The 21,537-nt window shown below is 34.6% G+C and overlaps 4 protein-coding genes across 4 annotated transcripts; 1 reads left to right on the top strand and 3 right to left on the bottom strand.

The window, feature by feature from the left end:
• Window positions 1–1,018: 1,018 nt before the first annotated feature.
• On the bottom strand, window positions 1,019–5,836 carry LOC114418324 (histone H3-like centromeric protein HTR12). The gene is made up of 7 exons (XM_028383615.1): window positions 5,661–5,836; window positions 5,517–5,575; window positions 5,384–5,432; window positions 5,141–5,262; window positions 4,163–4,237; window positions 2,358–2,433; window positions 1,019–1,387 (listed from the first exon to the last, which is right to left on the bottom strand). The coding sequence occupies exons 1-7, from the start codon at window positions 5,698–5,700 to the stop codon at window positions 1,332–1,334; spliced, it is 477 nt and encodes a 158-aa protein (XP_028239416.1). The 5' UTR covers window positions 5,701–5,836; the 3' UTR covers window positions 1,019–1,331.
• A 909-nt stretch (window positions 5,837–6,745) lies between these two features.
• LOC114418323 (rhodanese-like domain-containing protein 4, chloroplastic) lies at window positions 6,746–12,613 on the bottom strand. Its single transcript, XM_028383614.1, has 8 exons — window positions 11,786–12,613; window positions 11,327–11,429; window positions 11,135–11,215; window positions 10,693–10,770; window positions 10,501–10,575; window positions 8,211–8,291; window positions 7,793–8,023; window positions 6,746–7,155 (listed from the first exon to the last, which is right to left on the bottom strand). Exons 1-8 carry the CDS (start codon window positions 12,421–12,423, stop codon window positions 7,108–7,110), a joined length of 1,335 nt encoding a protein of 444 aa, XP_028239415.1. The 5' UTR covers window positions 12,424–12,613; the 3' UTR covers window positions 6,746–7,107.
• A 2,085-nt stretch (window positions 12,614–14,698) lies between these two features.
• LOC114418994 lies at window positions 14,699–15,432 on the bottom strand. The gene has a single exon (XM_028384567.1). The coding sequence runs from the start codon at window positions 15,256–15,258 to the stop codon at window positions 15,046–15,048; it is 213 nt and encodes a 70-aa protein (XP_028240368.1). The 5' UTR covers window positions 15,259–15,432; the 3' UTR covers window positions 14,699–15,045.
• Window positions 15,433–17,725: 2,293 nt separating this feature from the next.
• LOC114418322 (pentatricopeptide repeat-containing protein At4g01030, mitochondrial-like) lies at window positions 17,726–21,415 on the top strand. The gene has a single exon (XM_028383613.1). The coding sequence runs from the start codon at window positions 17,899–17,901 to the stop codon at window positions 20,734–20,736; it is 2,838 nt and encodes a 945-aa protein (XP_028239414.1). The 5' UTR covers window positions 17,726–17,898; the 3' UTR covers window positions 20,737–21,415.
• The last annotated feature ends 122 nt before the right edge of the window (window positions 21,416–21,537 follow it).

Below are 21,537 nucleotides of genomic sequence, written 5' to 3'. Positions count from 1 at the left end.
ATATCTATTTATTCGAAATTTATATCCTTTGATTCGATGGAATTTAATTTATTTTTTCATTTTTAAATTGATTTAAAAATTAGATGAAAAGGTTATATATGAAGAGCTATCATTAGAAATTTCTCTCACTCTTTATTTTGCCATTTTTTTTAACCTTTCCAAATCAAGAAGTTGCGGGGACGCAATTGTTAAATATCCACTATCGAACTCAGGATTAATAGAAAATTTGGAAGATTAGATTTTTTTTTTTTGGCAAATTTTAGAAGACTGTAATTACAATTTATTATTGTATAGTGATAAAAAAAACATAAGCATGCAACTCTAACTAATTAGTCATTACATCAAACATTAACAACATTGGTGGACCCTCAATATTGGGTTTTTGAACCTCTATTACATTATTGGTCCCATTAAAATAACTTTTGACCCTCAAGAGACTAAAACTTTTCTATTACAAAAATATCATTTCCATGGAATCATGATTTTATTGAACAAAATGTACAATGAAATCATAATTTCTTCATGCATCAATTTTGCCCCCTTAACATAACGAAGTAATGATTTTGTTATTATATTTTGCAGCAGTCTCCTTAACATAATAAAATTATGATTTCATGCACCCAAATATCTATGCAAAAATGTGATTTCATTGTAACAAAGGTGTGTGCAACGGTAGATGTACATGAGAGCTCAATGATGGTAGTAAGTGGTAGCAACACGACATGAAGGAGATGGGGTAGGATGGTGGCATAGTGCAAAGGTGATCAGTGATGATGGTTGTGCAACTGTGGCGAGGGGAGGGTGGTGTTAGGGGGGTTGAGTGAGAAGAAGGTGGGGGACATGGGGAGTAGGTGAGATGATGGGGAAAGAGGATAAGTCAGAAATTGGCTTGCTTAGTGAGATTGGCTCGTTAAGTAAGAATAAGTGAATTGAATTTTGACTTAACAAGTTAGGCGTGCTGAACAAGCACATCTCTGTGGAAGAAATTTTAAGCCTTGACATTTTGTGGACCCTTGAATTCCTTCTACCACAGAAAGTCAACATGAATGGCAATAATCTTAGAATACTTCATTGCTACAATGTTACACTATTACCTCACTCATCAATTTAAAGTTATAGTAGCAACCATTCTATAATGGTTGTTTCACCTACAGAGATATAACCATTGGCATACATTAGTTAGTGTCTAGTTCCTAACATTTAATATCAAATAATCACTGCAATTAGAGTGCGGAGTACAGAAGCACCAATGCCTCCCTTCATTGAAATCCCCCTACTGTGTGAACTTTTACAAACAAAAGAACCAATGGTCTTCTACTAGTATCGTCCACTCACCAAGGCCTTCCTATTCCTCCAAGCCTCCGGGCCAACTCAATGTCCTTTTTCACTGAGGGAACAAACAAGAAAAAAAAAAGAACATATATTGGTGAGGTTACTGAAAAAGAACACAAATATTCACAATGGAAAAGCATAAACCAATTAATAAACAGCAAGAATGATCTTTGCATAATCATAATTATCAATCTAAAATTGTGGTTGCTATTGAAAACTGCTCTGCTTTCTGAATTCCATAGCGGTCTAGGGCCTCTCTGCTCTGCTACTACACTATAGTGCCGCTAATCTATAGACTTGTATGGAATTATGGATCTCTGGCAAATACCACTATGCTAGCAAACCAACGTTGTGTTTAGCATTCTGCCCATTTATTTTCCTCCAAAATAATAGTATGCTCAACTATTCTGTTCATTTAAATTTAGCTACTGAGATCCATCAAGAACAGTATGACACCGGCTCCCCTACCAAAGGGAAGCTTGACTTAAAAATGATTTTTTTTCTATTCCTAACATATGTTGATCACTATGTTTAATTGCCTTCTGGCTTCTGCAACCCTTTACATGACTAGAGGTAACAAACAGTCCACAATGCATATTTATCACTTTCTGAATTCAGCAGATGTAGCATTTTTTTATAAATGGTCACACACACCAATAAAAGGAAGGAAGTGAATGGACATGGCAAGTCAGAACTCGAAGCGCATTTGTCAATTAAAACAATACATGTTTTATAAAAATACACAAATTTTCACAACCACTACACTACCATGAGTTTTTTCATCTAGAATTTACTGCATCCCCCAAAGAAAATTCCATCATACAGATTACAGACTGTAGAATATTCTTTTGAATGTAATTAATTAATAACATAATAAAATAATCAATTTTTCTGTAACAAAGAAAAAAATACATTCATACACAAATAAAAGCAGCATAGAATTTATGGAAGATAAATTCATGGATGATTTGATGATCGATGAAAGGTAAATCAAGTATAGAATTTAAAAAATTATATCAACTTACTAAGAGTAATACGCCTTGCATGAATTGCACAGAGCATTCCATCTTCAAATAAGTGAACCAGATATTCCTCAGCTGCCTGAGGTATGGTTATATAAAAATCCAAAAGAATGGTCATGTTTTATAGAAATATGGTTATAAATTACACAACAGGTGAAAATAAATAAATGATTCTAAAGCAACAACAAGCATTTTCAAAAAAAATCACAAAAACAGCAGCACTATTGACAAGGACTTGGTACAAGGCATCCATAAAGAACATCAGAGATGTAAATGTAGCAACTGATGAGACACATTAAAGGGGTAGATACGAGTCCATTTGAATGAGGGGTAATTTTGAGGGGCAGAGGTGTAAAGTGCAGGTCAGGTCAGGAGTAGTGCTCCCTGCGTCAAAAATTTATGGAAGAGAAGGTAATTGAGAGGGAGCCACTTAAACTCTACCCCCCCAAACTTGGGAGTTGGTGAAGTGAAATAGGTTTTATTTTAAAATCGTCATTTACAATTTTACCTTTTAAACCGAGTTACTTAAAATAACATTGGAAATTTACACTTATAACCCTTTACCTTCCCCTTCCCTCCCTCATTAATAATAATCCAAACATAGGGATGGCAAATCTTTTTCATTCCATACTCTAATTCGATTTTATAATATCCCATTCCATTCCAAACATGCCTAAGTTGTTGAAAATGTTAGAGCAGCAAGACAAACCTCACAGTATAAGAGAAACTGAACTAATGATGATGAGGGTGATGATCCAGAGAGAGGAAGAGAGAATAATAGTTTGTATTAATTTTTCAAACACAAGGCATCAAAAGCTTACACTTAAACAATGCACATGCCTCTTATTTATAAGGCTTGTTGGTTATAACAAACTTTAACGAACTAACTACCTAACTAACAGAATTAACTACCATATGAATTATCTAACTTCAACCGAAAAAGTATGCTGAAATTGATTACATGAATGGAATAATAAGAGAATAGGAGCATTACTTGCTATCTAAAGAAGCATGCATTGCACTAGTGCGTGTGTGTGCTGTGCTGCTCAACTATAGTGGTAGCAAAATAAAGTTCACATTCTTAAATGGTTTAAAAACAGTCAACATTCTTAATGAGAATTTGATCTCAATTAATAATCACCCTTGGAGATAACTTAGTTGGAAGAGCTCTGAGACATGCAAGGAAAGTGCAAGGGAACATGTTAAAACCCTGCAATACACTCTGCAACCTTTTCCACTCCCCCTCCCTTTTGGAGACACCCATAACCTTTCCCTCTATATACTAAAGAAAGAAAAAAAATTCCAGGTATGCCTATCGAATTCGTAAGGATTTATGAAATACAATTGCCAGGTCTTTGCATAATTGATATATTAATATTGTAATATGAATTAAAATTTAAAAATATAGCCTTCTAATAAAACATATATCACATGGAAGTGGAACACCTCTTAAGAAATAGACAAGTTAATATTCTCATTTCACTAAGAATGCAGATACCTAATGCATATTGTGTTATACTAAAATATTGAATGTCTAAAATCTCAATTTTCATTAATCTATGGGTTCTTCTCTATGCAGATTTGGTAATATCTGACCGAGTTTCAATTATTACATAATCATGTAAAATATACAAATAAAAATAAACAGACAAAAAAAGTGGACAACAGAAACAGTAAGTATGAAAATTTAAATAGTTCAACCAGGAGCAAATTGAAACAAGCCACGTTTGCATTATAATTAGATGAACTGCAAATTTGCAACAAGCACCCTAGCGATAACTCAAATGAGCAAGGAAAACGTTGCATACCTCTTGAAGTGCTACCACAGCTTCAGGTGTCCAACGAGACACCTCCGTAGAGAATTGATTTGTAATCTGTTTGACCTATAGCCAAAAGTAAAAATATTACCAAAACAGCAAGAACAAACTTCTCACAAGGTTTAGTTCAGCCAAATCAAATCATAATTCCATACAGAGCATCTTCTTCAAGCACTTTCATCGGTGAATAAATAAAACAGCAGCCAAACTATGATGTTCATTTTTACGCCTAAGTTTACATCAAATAGTGTTAGAGTAATAGAGTGAGAGAAGCTGCAAATGAAGAATTATGAAAAGGGAAAAATTTAGATGCAACTCCTTAGATGCTTTTGGAGTTGTTCTCCAATTAGAATTGATGTTTCATCTCAGTAACCTTCACTAACATTTAATGCAAACCTTTATTGTGCATATTATTGAGGTGAAAATTCAATGTTGAATAACATCACCAAAAGTACCCAAAAGACTGTATCCAAGTTTTGTCCTTATAAAAACCAGATTTTGAACTTTAATTACAGTTTCAGCTATTGGTAGCTGTGGTGAATACATGATGAAGGAGAGAACTAATTCTGCTAACTGTCTAGCAAATATAACTAGTATCTACTTACTAACCAAACTGCCTAATTTAACTAGTGTGTGTTTGCATATCCATTCCATCCAATGTAACATAAATCCAACACCTCTTTTACTTTTATGCTTTGGAATTCTAATATGTAAAACTTCCATTCCACACCAATCAAACAGTTTTCCAAACACCCCTAAGCATTAGTAGTAAAAGATAGACAGACAGCCATAACGAATTTTTTGTGGTAAAATTGGCAAAGTTTAGACTAAAATCTAAGCAAGAGCAATGCAACATACCCAAAATCAACACTACATTATCATTATTATTATCATTCCGAGTACAAGCAAACACAAAACCAGCTAATTTTCACTTGAGAGCAAAATGTTGATGGTTGCAGAAAAACTCACACATCTGATAAAGGGAGCAGCCGGGATGAGAAGCTCACAACTCCTCTGAAAATGCCGAATCTCACGAAGCGCCACAGTTCCCGACCTATTGCGCCTCTTCTTCCTTCCCTGAGCCTCAGGCTCTTTTTTTTTTTTTTTTAACAAATAATAACAAAACATTAAAACACCATACTTAAGCACCATAACTATTACAACCACAAAACAAAACAAACTCAGAATGTGGGTTTTCGCGAAACTACTTACCCTGCTGCGGCTCCACTTGTTGAGCTCTCCTCCTCTCTCTAGTTGCAGGCTTTGCAGATTCGGAAAAGAAAGGTCAAATTAGGGATTTCGTAAACCAAAACACAGAAGAAGAAAAAAATAGAGAATGAGTTACCGATTGGGATTGTGGTGGCGGCTGCGTGGAAGTGGATGCGCGTGGCGCTTGCTTTTTAGCTGCGAATTTGCATGGCGAAGAAAATGAGGGTTTCATTTGTGAAGTGAAAAAAATGAGAGTGAAGTGATGAATTTTCAGACATACCGGATTTGCGAGAAGCTGGCGTGTGCTTCACTCTCGCCATGGGATTCAACGAACCTTCACTCTTCGGATTTGGTTTTCGGTTTCGCTTTTTGCAATTTTCTTTTTCTTTTCTTCTTCTTTTTCCCTCTCTGTCTCTTTTCACTATTGGTTTGTGAATTTTCAAAATGAAGCGGTTTGCCTCCATTTTTTTTTTACCCAAACTATTGGTTTTGTATAAAAAATGTTTTACTTTTTAGTTTAATTTTGGTAAATTATTGATGTAAGCAAATTTATGCAGTAAATTAATTAAAAGTTACATGACCTCTAAAAAAATTAAAAATCATATGAACATTAATGTAATTATTATAATATAAAAATATTTTATATTACTATTGTATTTTGATTAAATTCTTTATTTTTCAGGATAATATTTTTAATTATTTTGACTTTTTTATATCATAAGGGGAGGTGTTAACGGAAAACAAGGTACATGTTAAAATCGTTTTTTTTACTGCAAAAATTGTGTTTTCCTTCTTTCGTTATATAAGAGAAATAATGTTAGGGTTAAAAAAATACATGTAAATAATATTATTTTTTGAAAATGAAAAACCTTGGAGACATAAATTCATTCCACCAAGGCTCTTGTTTTTGGGTCACCATATGACATTTGGTACAAAATATTTATTAACTTAGATAATCCGATTTATGCATTTAGCCAACCCTAACAAAGATAGTGTAGGCCCCCATTGACATTGCCTTAAACGAAAATCTGTCCAACACTAAACCTTCCAACAATAACAAAGAAATAACAAAACATTTTACACTTTCATTCAATTTTGGATTGTCATGATTATTAACTATTAAACTTTTATAATAGTTGCTTTAAAATTTACACCTAAACTGATTCATAATTGATTAACAGTGTGGAAAGTTTTCACACTATCAGTGTATTTATATTAAATCCATCTATTCACCCAAAAAAAAATCCATCTTATATTGATATTTTCAGAAAAAGTCTAACATCAGCTCTTTTCTTTTCATTTTGTTTTCCGGGGGCTAAACAAGCCTGGCATAAGCTATTATATTTCACAATTGCAAAGTCAATCTGAGTTGATGAATCAATACAAAGCAGAATTTCATACATAAACCTTATTTGCTTACTCCAAAACTGAAAGATTGAATGTTATACTAAATGTTAAAATAACTACAATGTTAACTTGACACCTACCTCTACAACACATCCATCAATTACAAAAAGTGTACCCAGTAGCACAAGTGGATGGATAATCATAACAAACTTTAAAATTATACAACTTATGTCACGGATCTTATCTGCAAATTAAGATGCATGACTTTTTCTGATAGGATTATAGATTGTAGTATTGTACACCTCTTGATACATGCTGGATATTTGGACAATTGATTTGCCTTCTATGGAATTATGTTCAAGATTAAAAGAAGTGAAGGTCTAGGGCTGTGAAGGGGTAGGAGATGTTGGAGGCTTGAAATCTGGATACTGCAATTCAAGAAAAGAACATAAAAGAAAAAAGGAAAGAAGAAATATCAGGAACATGCAGTATAAACACAGAATATAGTCTTCATAAATTAAACATCCATTTATTAATTTTTTTAAAAATTATGAAATATAATGTTTCCTCTCACATGCAACTTCACATTCTTCCCAAACTTCATTCAATATTTCAGTCTTTTCTTGGGCAGAAGAACCTCACAAATGAGGTTTATTTGTGATTACAAAATGCACTGTGACATTTGATATTGATTAAAGAGATTCTATTAAATGGAATCATAATGACACTGGAAGAAAAATACGAGTGCTACTGCTAACCACACACTCTTGAATACACTACTTCTATCAAACTCTATATTATTGAGTAAAATGTATAAGAAACTACAAATTACGAGTGAAACTCGTTAAATAAGAAGTGAAACCCACCAAATAATTTTGTGATTTCCAACAAATTTCAACCATTAATAATGTGTTTAAAAGAGTGTTATGGAAAATATGTTACTAGCATTTCTTAAAGAAGAATATATATGGAAAGAAAAGTTCCAAGAAAATTGGCCACACCACAAGCATGACTAATCAGCACCAAAAGTGAAAAAATCATAGAGAAAGGAAATTAAGACATTACATATGGGTATGGTGAAAGTGGCCTTGGTTGTGCAGGAAGTGATTCTTCTGCCTTCACTTCAGTTTTGGGCACTGAGTTTACTTCAGGAGCTACTGCATCCGCTTTGGGCTCGGGAGTAGCTACTGCATTCTGTACAGTGCTATCAGCTGTAGCAAGCTCTGAACTTTTCTCTTCTGGAGCAGGAAGAGCCTTATTATTGGTAGAGGATGGTAGAAGAGCCTTTCCAATATCCTAGTGTTCCCAGCAATTTCATTCAAAGAGAAAAGGGTCAGAGAAAGAGTGATAAAAAAGTTCACAAATCATGAGGTAAATTTTCAGAAACAGATATAATATCTCTCAATTAAAATTTAAAATATATGCTCCAAAATGCATCATATCACAATTACATCTAATTTAGATCAAGAAAAATATTAAGTACCTTTATTTCATCAACAAGTTCTTTAGGGGCAACCTTGGTGTTCAAGAACTCATCAAGTTGTTTCACGGTTTGCTTTCGGTCCTGCCATCAAATAAATTGAAATTAATATATATAAAAAAATAATGTGAGCTTGAGACTTTACCCATATAAATGACAATAAACCAGAACAAAGGGCATGATGACCAATGAGACTGGGTTAATTGTCATGCAACAGTCAGCCTCGGTTGTCAAAAAAAGCCATATTGTAAAAATTCTTGAGTGTGCAACTAACCTAATAATTTATTCTAGAGTATATCATACTCCCCTCCCACAAGAGAGGTTTAAACTACACCGCCCTACCCCTCTTATTTTAATATAAACAAATATCTTAGGGTTAATTTTTTCTCTTGTGACTTTCAACATTATCAGCAACTCCTTTTGAATTCTTGCTATGAACTTTGAGACTTTAGAAGATGGATAATGATTCCAAATGAAGTTTCAAAGCTGATAGTAAGAGAATTGAAAATATCATTACATTTATTAAAGTCCAAATATTGATAATACAATGTTCAGAATTAATTATAAGTGACCTTCAAAGTTAAAGAAAAAAGAAAAGTACTCATAAGAAGTTCGTTCATAGTTTCTCACAACTATTAATAGACTAGTTCACATTAAATAGACTAAAGTGTGACTCATACTGATATCTCAGGAAAAAGAGGAGCAATTTTTTAAATAAAGAGGGGAAGGATGTAATTTAAGAATCTCTCAAGGGAGAAAAGTGTATTTTACTTTATATTCTAACTTCTTTAGTCATCACTACCCACTTTGGAGGATGTTCATAGAATACAACTATGTTATGTGAAATGAAAATTACCCAAAAGGACAATACTACAGGCTATAGCTTTGCATGCTCTAGCAACAATTCTCAAAACTAATGCGTTAAAGAGAGAAAATGTTCTTCACTAAGATTGGTTTTTGAACATGGGAATCTTGACTCACATGACCTATGGAAAACCATCTGTTAATAGCAATCAACATAGTTGACAATCATCATACATCCATTGGAGTAACAGAATATTCAAACATCTATCCCATTTCCATCACCAAAAATCAATTATCAGAAATTCATTGGAATAACAGAATATTCAAACATCTATCCCATTTCCATCACCAAAAATCCAAATTACAGTACTAACAAAACTTAAAAGTAACAATAATTTGATAACTTGGGAGAGCCACATCATAAAAGCTAGCCATTGCAATTGGGAGTACCCCGGGCCTTATAAACCTCACACTTCCTATGTGGTACTCAAGTCCCATAACTTGAAATTGGATCCTAACATTGATGCCCACACGGGCTAGCTATGGCTATGCAGTTGTCCTTTGACTAGTCCCAAGCAATGCTAGTTTGTAAATAGAAGACATGGTGGAAAACTCTAACACCAATTGATAAGATTCTTGGGAGAATCACACTACAAAAGTTAACTGTTACAATTGGAGATTCCAAGCCCTTGTAAACCCCACACTATGATCCCATGCTTATAATGTTGGACTCACAATCACATCTGGGATCACAAACTAACAGGTTAAAATTGTTGGACTGAATGGAAAAACCCTCATACATTCGTCTTTCAGCAATAGAGGGAGACTGGTTTCTCAACCTCAAATGTACCTTGGCCCTTGCTCTTGCTCTCTCTTTCTCCCTCTCTGATAGGAAGAGGAAGATAGAGGATTGTGTTTGTTAGTGTATTCTGTTAAAGCTTAGTGCTGAGGGAACAATTCTGTTAGGGACCTAGTCCTAGGGGTAGTATTGCATGTTAGAAGTAGTGCATTTCTGTAGTGCGGTTCTGTTATCATGTGTTCCGTTATCCTTTGTCCTTTATCGGCACGTGGTGCTTGCGTAGCAGCTCCCCAATATCATGTTATAAATATCCTTGTCTCCATGCAAGGAGGTTCTCTTGGTGAACCTAACACTCTCTTACATATAGTTACAAACACTAAAATGGCTCTTCTCTGATTGATGTAACTAATTTGATTCATGAGCATATCTCTCTACATTTTGATGACATCATTAAAAAAAGAAACGAACATATCCTCCATTCCTTGAAGAGAAATATCTGATGTTTGATGTTTGATTTTTATATAATGTCTCAATAAACTCAACAGAAGGGCATATTGTAAAATTAAAGCATGGACATGCAACAAGAGGATGGTTGCCGACTAGAGGCAAAGGAGAATTATTCAAGAAATTGATGATAATAAACAACAAAAATGGAAAAACCATGCATCTTGCTTTGAAAAACATGCCTACCTCAGCAAACAAAAGCTTCTTGCTTGCAAACTGAATGAGCGCAGCTGATCCTACAACTTGGAGGATTGATTCTATCTACAAACAGAAAAAACACCATGAACAAGAAATTTATGTCAGTGGAGTCACATCATAATGGATTATTGCTTTTTCAGAAGAAGGGAGTAAGTGTAAGTAATAACTCATCAGATTAACCTCAGAAAAAGCTAATATACTAAGTCCAGCAGCAGCTGCAGCAATCCCAAGAGTAACTGCCACACCATCAGAGGTATCCTTCAACAAACCTCCATTAATTAGAAAGACATAGAAATGCTCAAACAAGATCATAAATAAAATCTGTTTGTGTTAAAAGCAAGCATGTGTAAATGGATCAATCACCATATTTAGAAAAACAATATCTCATTCTCATATTTAACTTTTCTGATGAGCAAGTCCATTTAATAATTCATTCTAAATTTTTCCTGATTGGTTAGTTTCCTTTATTGCTAGCAAAAATTCTCAATTTGAGAGGGCAAACATTTAAATTTAACAGAACGAAAATGCCTACTATTTTATAATCTGAAAAGCAATAGTAGTAGTTTGCAAGTGCATCAGCATTGAAATAAGAAATGCAATTAGACAAATCCCAGATACTTACTCCTATTGCTTCAGATATAGCATCTGTCAGATTGTCCAAACTCAATGTTTTCCGTGGTGCTATCCAAGGAAGACCACTACTCTGCAGAATTCCAGCCAATGTCAGTATAGTAATCAATAGGAAAAAAAAGTTGGTATTTAAAATGCAAATATTAGAAATATGATTAGAAAAATGGAAGGGGAGAGGAAATACCTTCCATCCTCGCGGTCCTTCTGCACCATCCTTAATTGCATAAGCTGCTTTAAATCCATTAATGGTAACCAACTCTGCAACCAGTTCAGAGTTCCCATCAAATCTGGCTTCCATCACAAGTTCACTCAATCAGGTTCATGAATATTCTCTTGCAATGTGCAATTAGAAACAACAAATATCCATTATAAAATAACACAACAACCTTTGAATGTAAATGAGAATTCTTCAATCTTCCCCTCACCATTAATAGCAAAATTGAGATAACCTAATATTACATTTCTGACCTAATTCATCCTCACAAAATTGACCGTTAAGATAAAGGGTGTCTCAACTTTATAATCTCTTATCAGATACTATCTCTGGTCAATGTAGGAGATGGATTTTTCCCAACACTCAACATGGATTAAAACAACAAATAAAGAAACAACTATATATGAAATTGTTCTGTACTACTCTTACTTGTCAAGAATAAACAATGTGGTATTCTCTGGCTCCTTAAACTTCAATGCAAGCTTCTTCAAGAACCCTGGCTTATCATCACCCTTATAAGGTATTGACACGGCTTTCTTCTTTAGACCCCCAACATCTGGGGACCCCACTTGCCTAATCTCCACCAGTGCCCTTATGTCAAGCAGCTGAGCATTCCCATCAGCCCCAAGTTTAGCATACGCGTTCTTAGCAGACTCAACACCCCAAGCCTTAGGCTTCTTGAAAACCTGAGACAAAACCAATGGCACTGCCAAAACAACCACTCCCCCGGCAACAATTGCAGGGTTCTCAGCTGCAAAGCCAGCGACACTCTCCACAAAGCCATTCACATCAAAGTCCCCAGTACCAGGGAGGCTCAAAGGTTGTCCCAGTGCCTCATCGTACGTTAAGGCTGTGGCAGCTCCACCATTAACAGCCGAAGCTGCAAGAATCAGCCCCCCATGCAAAGTTTTTGATATGCAACTTTGCAGCAATGCTTGTTTCTTGTTGGTGGAGGTGGAAAAGTTTGAGACTTTGCATGCAGAAACAGAAGGGTGTTTAGTTCTTGTTTTTGTTCTATCAGAGAGCACAGATAGAGGGGTCAAGCCAGCAGCATTGAGGGCCTCCATTGGTATATCACAGAATCTGTGTGGTGAGGCACTCAGAGAGAGAGAGTCTGAAGTAGTTGTGCAACTACCATCAGAGTTGTGCAAGCTCAAAAGGGTTGGTTTTGTTTCCTTGTGCTGTTGTGTTGTGGAGGTTGTGAATTGTAATCTATATCTGGTTTGAGTGGAAACTCTTGAGAGAGAGAGAGAGAGAGAAAAGTAAAAGGGTAAACCTGTTGTGTTGGTTGGTAGGTGAGGTGCTATTCGGGGGGAGGTGCTGATGTGTTCAGGATATAGGAACAGGGCCAATGATTGCTTGACACGTGGAGAATGAAGATGAGACTCTTCAGCTGATGAGGATTGAGTTGAGGTTTCATGGTCTGCAATTGTGTGGCTCAGAAGCATCCGAGTGATGCTCATGGACTTGGTACACTTGTTGAACAATGGGAGTACTACTCTAGAGTCTAGAGAGTGTAGTACAATTTTATAACTTCTAGTAGCTTCCTAAGAGAAAATCTTAAAGATACTTTTTTTTAAGAGATTATAGATGTTTCTTAATCCAATACATTGTAAATTAATTTAATTTCATGAGTGATGTGTGATTATTGTTAAGAATATTTTTTATTAAAAGTGAGTTATCCTACAAGCCTGATGCTTTTAGTTAAATTTTAATATATTTTATTTTAATTAGTTTTAATTTAATTATTTATTTTAAGTATATAGATTATATTTGTTTCTCTTACACTCTTTTTTTTTATTTGATGTACATTGACAAAGTTATTCTTTTCAACAATTATTTGTATATAACTTTTTATTAATTAAGCTATGAAATATTTTGATATTAAATCAATGAACATATACACTAAATGTTAGATAAATCAATTAACAAAAAAATGTTTAATAAATCAGACAATTGTAGCATAGTAATTTTATGATTAATATTCACTTATAATTTTTAAAAATATATTATATATTAAGTTGAATTTATTTTTGAGTATTTAATGGGTTTAAATTTTTAAAGAAATTGAAAACTCTTCAATAAGAACGCTTAATGCAATGGTTAAATTTATAAAAAAAAAATATAGTTTATACAACGAATTATTAAATGTATTTTTAAGGATATATATATATATATATATATATATATATATATATATATATATATATATATATATAATATCTCATATCTCATGAGAAGATTAAAATTAAATGTCAAAAAGTCAAGTAATTATATGACATTAAATCTTATTTTATGGTTAGTTATATGGTCCAAAGTTAATTATCTCACTCTTATATAATTTTCTCTCATATATATATATATATAATTGTTAAATGAGTTTACAAACTGTCTTGAGAGCATGAATAAGTAAATCAACTTATATGATATTATTTAACTTTTTTTTAAGCCACAAGATTATTCCAACTTAATCAATAGACTTGAAAATCTTATGTTTTTAACTACATTAAATATTCAAAGAAATAATTTTGACAGAAAAATCTTATGCAATTCAAATAGGAATGTGATGAGGACATGACCAAGAGTATGGGCAAGGATCCATTTGAAGGACTTGGAGGACCTATGACAAGGACGAGAGCAAGAAAAGTCAAGAAAGTTCTTCAACAAGTGTTGTCCATACTATTTGAATACAAGTCCAAGTTTCAAAGAAAAAAGTCCAAGGTTGTGAGTTGTATCATGGCCCAAATGGAGGAGGACTCAATGACACCACTTTGTCTCAATTTTAGAGTGTTTAATTTGTCTAAATAATGCCTCAATCCTTATAAAGTTGGCTCACCAAAAATATGTTTTGGGTTAATCAACTAAAAGTGCTTTAGTTTGATTTAGTTCAAGTTGTAATAAGGATCCAATTGACAACCTAGACATCAACCTTTTGGGAAACCAAATGATGACTGGCTTGATAGCTATTGGGGTGATTTTTGATTACCACAATTTCAGTTACTAACAACTATATGAACATTTAACTTCGTGTACAAAATCAACTAGTACATCAATCTCACTTATACCAACGATTTTCTCCCTTAACAAAATTTTCCAGGAATATGGAATCAAATTTCTCGTAAAAGATGGTATAATAGCATAACCATGCGCCCCTTAATTTCGACAACCTTGCTCTTGTATTAGAAAATCATTATAACGCAAGAACTGAATTGAAAGTTGTCTCGGTTAAAGCATCAAGTCTACTCAAGCAGTTTGATGGATCGTTAAAAGCATTAACAACTAATGTCTATAAATCTTTTTGTTTACAAAAATGATAACCTTATCATGACATATTAGAGGATCTGGCATCTAAATGCTTACTTGTAGTATATCATAAAATACATTAAAGAAGCCAATAAGTAATGACATGTACAAACACTGAAGTGTAAAGTGTCAACCCTTTTGTAACACTCCTATTCCTAGTAACAAATATCAGAACCATTGGAACAAAACACGGATCCTGTGAAATCCACAGACCATGATGTTTTACTTGACAGATGCGCTGAAAAATAAAATGTTTTGTCATTCCCTCACAAGCATGAATGCACAGAATTAGTTTTTAGCAAAACAAATAAACCCCACAACTTAAACCAAGAAGAAATGAATTATAAGTAATGTGTTTGTGTGTGTATACAAAAGATATCATGGGATCAGGAACCAGTGTACATGTGTACTCCAATAGCCATCAAGAAGATACAAACAAGAGCAAAGTAGAGGATGGAATGAACCAATATGGACACTCCACTTGTCTGAAAGTTGCCAAACTCTACCATTTTGCCTTTACCAGGAATCTGGATCAGCAACCCTGGAGTCAAGAGGATGAAGAGCACCACAGACACAAAAACTGGCCCCCAATCAGCCATGATCTTCACCTATTTTTCCTTCTCTCACTCTTCTGGTGTCATTCAAGTTTCAATGCTTCTTGGTTGGTGGTTTCAATTCAATGAGTGTACTGTGCACATGGGACTTGGAAAAAGGTGAGGTTGGTAGAAAGGGACAAGAAATTGATGCCTAGAAAGGGGAAAAGGCCAAGATTACAAAATCAAGTGATTCTCATTCAAATTTTACAACTCATACCCGCACACATGCCACCAACTGTTGGCATATTTACAATTAACAACTAACGTTTGTACTTCATTTGAGAAAGAATCCTGATGAATATCCTAAAGATCTTATTTTTTAACCTCTTTAAATTTATTTAAGGAACTTATCACTCCTAACATATAATAATAACCTTTAGTGAGCATTTATCTTTGCAATATAAATTATAGTTTTAGTATATTGCCTATAAAAGTCATTAGAATTAGTATCAAATAAGATAATTCAAGGCCTAATAGATCTGATTAACTTGAATTTGATTCTTATATAATACATTTTTTGAATAGACCAAGGCTTATAAAGATAACAGAGTTCTCACTAGAGCACCGAATGCCCTTATTAGAGTGATTTAAAAAAAATAAGAAAGTTCAAGATTCAAGAGAGTCCCACCTTTAATAACCACCATTTGGTAAGACATATGTTATTTCTAACTATATTTAATACACATCTAAATTTACATAATAAGTTTTGTGACAATTAATTTTGATTCATTAAATATATTAGAATAAAATTAATTGTCATAAAATTTATTATGTAAATTTACATGTGCATTAAATGTACATTAGAAATTTTAGTATTATATATAGTGATATTAATTATTTTATAACATAATTGACATATTAGCTTAGTTTGTTAGAGTGTTGTGTTAATAATGTGAAAGTCATAGATTTGAATCCTGTATGTTCATACAGATTAACAATATGTAAGCTTGCAAATTATGAATTCGTAAGTTTGTCAGGGTAATTTTGAAAAAAAATAAAAAGTGCTGGGTGTACAAGTAATTTACTGGGTGCGTAAAGCAATTCCCATGTGCCAATGCACGTTGTTGGGCAAGAGGCCCGCCCACTCGGTGGCCCAAAGTAAGCAGTTTGGCGAGGACCCAAAGTGTTGGTGCAGAGAAAGGCCATCTTTGATGAGTGACACCTACTATTTTGAATGGAATACTACTATTGACCCCTACTAATATTATTATTGACCCCTACCTTAGTGTGAAAATATTCTTCAGTCTTTATCTTCTAATTTCTCCACCCTTCCTTCTTTCCTCTTTCCCTTTCCCCCACCTTTTTGCCCCCTTCTACTTCTCTTCCCCCATATCCTCCTTCCCTTCCCAACCCTCTTCCTTCCCTTTCTAACCCGAGTTCTAGGGATGAGAATAGGTCAGACCAGACCAGACTTTAAAAGATCTAAGTTTAGCCTACGATGAATTTTTGAGGTCTGAGTCTGACCTATGACCTATAAAAGACTTTTATTTTGACTCAGCCTGACTTTTTTAAAAGCCTAGTCTACCCTGATAGCCTTTTTAAAAGCCTTCATCACATTAAATCTTTAATATTCCTTTGCTCGTGGATAGTAACATAATAGGAAAGTTAAAGTAAAAGAAAACGTTAACAGGGATAGGAAAGTCAATAAAAATAATGAGGAATATAAAGGGGCTCATGACTCACACCTAAATTGTAATTAAAATCGTACTTGATTATAGGAATATTTGATTATAGGAATGAAAGTTATGGAGTAGTAATGTGTAATGAAAGTCTGCTAGTTTAAAAAAAAATTAATTGTACCAAAAAAATAATATAAGTATATATTGGTACCCAACAAATAATATAAGTATATATACATATATATAGGCTGACCCTATCAGGCTTATAAGGTTTTTTAATAAACTTAAGTCTGGTCTATTTAATTTAATAGGCTTTTAAAAAAGTCTAAGTCTAACCTTTTAATAGGCTAGATCGTAGGTCCCTGTAGATCGGTCTGGCCTATTCCCACCCCTACCGTGTTCAAACCAACTTGCCTCCAAGGTAGGCATTTTTTCACAATTTATTGTTGATTTTGTTGTAGACATATTTTCAAAAGAATCATTATTACATTTATATTTTTTCTAGAAAAATAGGTAAAGAAATCTTTTTGTTTTAAAAAAAGTACAACATAATTGTTTAATGTTGAATTATGATTCCATTAATGTGTGAAAATAAATTAAACAATAAAATCATAATTCTATTGTATTATTATATTAAAGAAGTACAAAAATAATTGTAGCATAATATTATGCATTTTATTCGACAAAATCATATTCTTTCATAATTACATTCTTGGAATAAAAAAAAGGAGAATAATCCCCATAAACAGAAGTAATTAGAATGGACCAATAGCAACGCTGTTATGAATGAAGAGGAACATTGCTCTGCCAAAAAAATCAGTTTGACGGATAGGATAAACCTTATCAACAGATAAAATCTTGCAACCCACACGCTCATAAACTTTCTAACATCCCCACCAATTACTCAGCTTTTATTAGATTAAGAACAAATTTGCAAATAGATCATTGGAGTTACAGCTCAAGTTAGAGCTCTCTCAGTATATAACTGTCCCTACCATTTCATCACTACTCATACAACACTTGCATGACATTTTGCATCTCCTTTCAGTACCATAGCTTCATGGATAACTTAGCAGCACCTTTCCATCATCTTAATTCTTATTTTGTTCATAACCCACAAGGCCACATGCCACCCAGAAGGCATTCACCCTCTTCAGTTTCTCTCGGAACGTCAGAAACTCAGCTTGTTTCTTCTCCTCAATTTTCCTCACCAAAATTTTCTCCGTTCTTTCACCCTTTGGGTGGGATAAGGACTTTGAATTCCGTGAGGGAATTGCATGCCCAGATGATCAAAATGCCAAAAAAAGGGAACTTGGTTACAATGGATGGAAGCATGATGAGAAACTACTTGGAATTTGGAGACTTTGAGTCAGCTACAAAGGTATTCTTTGTGGGTTTTGCAAGGAATTACCTTCTGTGGAACTCTTTTCTTGAGGAGTTTGCAAGTTTTGGAGGTGACTCACATGAGATTCTGGAGGTCTTCAAGGAATTGCATGATAAAGGAGTGAAATTTGACAGTAAAGCTCTCACTGTTGTTCTGAAAATTTGTTTGGCTTTGATGGAGTTGTGGCTTGGGATGGAAGTTCATGCTTGTTTGCTTAAGAGAGGCTTCCAAGTTGATGTACACTTGAGTTGTGCATTGATCAATCTCTATGAGAAGTGCTTGGGAATAGATAGGGCAAATCAAGTTTTTGATGAGACCCCACTACAAGAAGATTTCTTATGGAATACAATTGTTATGGCAAACTTGAGGAGTGAGAGGTGGGAGGATGCCTTAGAACTGTCTCGTCGAATGCAATCAGCTTCTGCCAAAGCCACTGATGGCACCATTGTCAAGCTGCTGCAAGCATGTGGAAAATTGAGAGCTCTCAATGAAGGGAAGCAGATTCATGGGTATGTTATAAGATTTGGAAGAGTGTCAAATACTTCAATTTGCAACTCCATAGTTAGCATGTACTCTAGGAACAATAGACTTGAGCTAGCAAGAGCAGTTTTTGATTCAACTGAGGATCATAACTTGGCATCATGGAACTCAATAATTTCGAGTTATGCAGTCAATGGCTGTTTGAATGGTGCTTGGGATCTCTTCCGAGAAATGGAGTCTTCCAGCATCAAGCCAGACATTATAACTTGGAATTCTCTTTTGTCTGGCCATCTTCTTCAGGGGTCATATGAAAATGTTCTCACCAATATCCGGAGCCTGCAAAGCGCAGGCTTCACGCCAGATTCATGTTCGATAACTAGTGCTCTACAAGCAGTTATTGAATTGGGTTACTTTAATTTAGGGAAAGAAATCCATGGTTACATAATGAGAAGTAAGCTTGAGTATGATGTCTATGTTTGTACTTCTTTGGTGGATATGTATATTAAGAATGATTGCTTAGATAAAGCTGAAGTAGTGTTCCATCATACAAAGAACAAAAATATTTGTGCCTGGAATTCATTGATATCTGGTTACACCTACAAGGGCTTGTTTGACAATGCTGAAAAACTACTCATCCAGATGAAGGAGGAAGGAATAAAAGCTGATTTGGTGACATGGAATAGTTTGGTTTCAGGTTATTCGATGAGTGGCTGCAGTGAGGAAGCATTGGCTGTGATCAATCGGATCAAGAGTTTGGGATTAACTCCTAATGTGGTGTCCTGGACTGCTGTGATATCAGGCTGTTGTCAAAATGAGAACTACACGGATGCCCTACAGTTTTTCAGCCAAATGCAAGAAGAAAATGTAAAACCTAACTCTACTACCATTTCCACCCTTCTTCGGGCATGTGCTGGCCCATCACTGTTAAAGAAAGGTGAGGAGATACACTGCTTCAGTATGAAACATGGGTTTGTGGATGACATATATATAGCCACAGCCCTCATTGACATGTATAGTAAGGGAGGAAAACTTAAAGTAGCTCATGAGGTTTTCAGGAATATTAAGGAGAAAACACTACCATGTTGGAATTGCATGATGATGGGATATGCTATTTATGGCCATGGGGAAGAGGTATTTACTCTATTTGACAACATGTGCAAAACTGGTATCAGACCTGATGCTATAACCTTCACAGCTCTTCTATCTGGCTGCAAGAATTCAGGTTTAGTTATGGATGGGTGGAAGTACTTTGACAGCATGAAGACAGATTACAGTATTAATCCAACAATTGAGCACTACTCTTGCATGGTAGATCTTCTTGGAAAAGCTGGTTTTCTTGATGAAGCTTTGGATTTCATCCATGCCATGCCACAAAAGGCAGATGCTAGTATTTGGGGTGCTGTTCTTGCAGCCTGCAGACTTCACAAAGACATTAAGATAGCAGAGATTGCAGCAAGGAATCTTTTCAGGTTGGAGCCATATAATTCTGCTAACTATGTGTTGATGATGAACATATATTCCACTTTTGAGAGATGGGGGGACGTGGAGCGCCTTAAAGAGTCAATGACTGCCATGGGGGTGAAAATCCCAAATGTTTGGAGTTGGATACAAGTTAGGCAGACTATTCATGTGTTCTCCACAGAAGGGAAATCACATCCAGAAGAAGGAGAAATATATTTTGACTTGTATCAATTAATCTCTGAGATAAAAAAGCTGGGGTATGTACCTGATACTAATTGTGTGCATCAGAACATTGATGACAGTGAGAAGGAGAAGGTTCTGCTCAGTCACACAGAGAAGTTGGCTATGACGTATGGACTGATGAAAATTAAAGGAGGAACACCAATCAGGGTAGTGAAGAACACAAGAATTTGTCAAGACTGTCACACAGCAGCAAAGTACATCTCCTTGGCTCGAAACCGCGAGATTTTCCTCAGAGATGGTGGTCGTTTTCACCATTTCATGAATGGAGAATGCTCCTGTAATGATCGTTGGTAACAAGATAGCCAAAGCCTGAAGCATTTTCCTGCAGGCTATTATTGTGCTCTAGTCTTGTATATCAACAGAGGGAGTGTCTTCATGAAGGGAACTTTGTAATAATTTAAGGAATGACTAAGTTACTTGGGGAATCATAGAATACCCTTTTTGCAAGTGGCAATCTTCACCTGAAATAGTTTACCTTTTTTGCAAGTCACAGTATGAAGGAGTTAGAATAGATACGTTACATGGGAGCCAGCATCACCAACAACGTGGCTTAGCTCTCACTTTAAGGTGTTGCACGCTATCTGAAGAAAAATATCATGCAAGTTACTAAACTGTGGTGCAAAATGTGCCTTGTGCTGCTTCTGCAACAAGTTCTTGTACTTCCAGGTTTTACCATTGACAAGAGTGGCATCTGTTGGCTTCAACAGCAAATGAAAACTGAAGTATAAAATATATTTTTCAAAGTCACGTAGCTAGCAATCCAGTTTGACAAAAAAAAAATCATTTATTTCATAGAAATTTTGTCTATGGCTATTATAGTATTTTTCTTCACATCCTTTCCTCTTCTCCACCTTTCACATAAGTTCAATGTCAGAAACACTATTTTATTAGCATGCACTTGTAAATAATATATATGTGAAGGCAATTTTCAGGGCATGTATAAGATAAAAACTTAATATTACAAGTTTGACAAGTTATTCAGACTCTCACTCAAGTTAGTAAGTGATGTACACGGAAACAAGGGCATTGAAAATTGAGTGCGGAATCGAGTGAGTTGATTATATAAATGAAAAAAGGACAATTATCAACGTGAAC

This window comes from Glycine soja, chromosome 7 (genome assembly GCF_004193775.1).
Source record: "Glycine soja cultivar W05 chromosome 7, ASM419377v2, whole genome shotgun sequence".
NCBI classification, from domain to species: Eukaryota; Viridiplantae; Streptophyta; class Magnoliopsida; order Fabales; family Fabaceae; genus Glycine; species Glycine soja.
The sequence above is the reverse complement of the archived record's forward strand: the minus strand, read 5'-3'. Positions and strand labels throughout refer to the sequence as shown.

What these genes read in the sequence shown, in the direction of transcription:
- LOC114418324 (XM_028383615.1), bottom strand. Translation starts at nt 5,700, where the DNA reads ATGGCGAGAGTGAAGCACACGCCAGCTTCTCGCAAATCCG. An exon ending in ACAAGTGGAGCCGCAGCAGG is followed by an intron (nt 5,263 to 5,383) that starts GTAAGTAGTTTC and finishes AAAAAAAAAAAG; the next exon opens with AGCCTGAGGCTCAGGGAAGG. An exon ending in TGCAAGGCGTATTACTCTTA is followed by an intron (nt 1,388 to 2,357) that starts GTAAGTTGATAT and finishes TTGTTCCCTCAG; the next exon opens with TGAAAAAGGACATTGAGTTG.
- LOC114418323 (XM_028383614.1), bottom strand. Translation starts at nt 12,423, where the DNA reads ATGGAGGCCCTCAATGCTGCTGGCTTGACCCCTCTATCTGTGCTCTCT. An exon ending in AGAAGCTTTTGTTTGCTGAG is followed by an intron (nt 8,292 to 10,500) that starts GTAGGCATGTTT and finishes ATTTGATGGCAG; the next exon opens with GACCGAAAGCAAACCGTGAA. An exon ending in AACTTGTTGATGAAATAAAG is followed by an intron (nt 8,024 to 8,210) that starts GTACTTAATATT and finishes TGGGAACACTAG; the next exon opens with GATATTGGAAAGGCTCTTCT.
- LOC114418994 (XM_028384567.1), bottom strand. Translation starts at nt 15,258, where the DNA reads ATGGCTGATTGGGGGCCAGTTTTTGTGTCTGTGGTGCTCTTCATCCTC.
- LOC114418322 (XM_028383613.1), top strand. Translation starts at nt 17,899, where the DNA reads ATGACATTTTGCATCTCCTTTCAGTACCATAGCTTCATGGATAACTTA.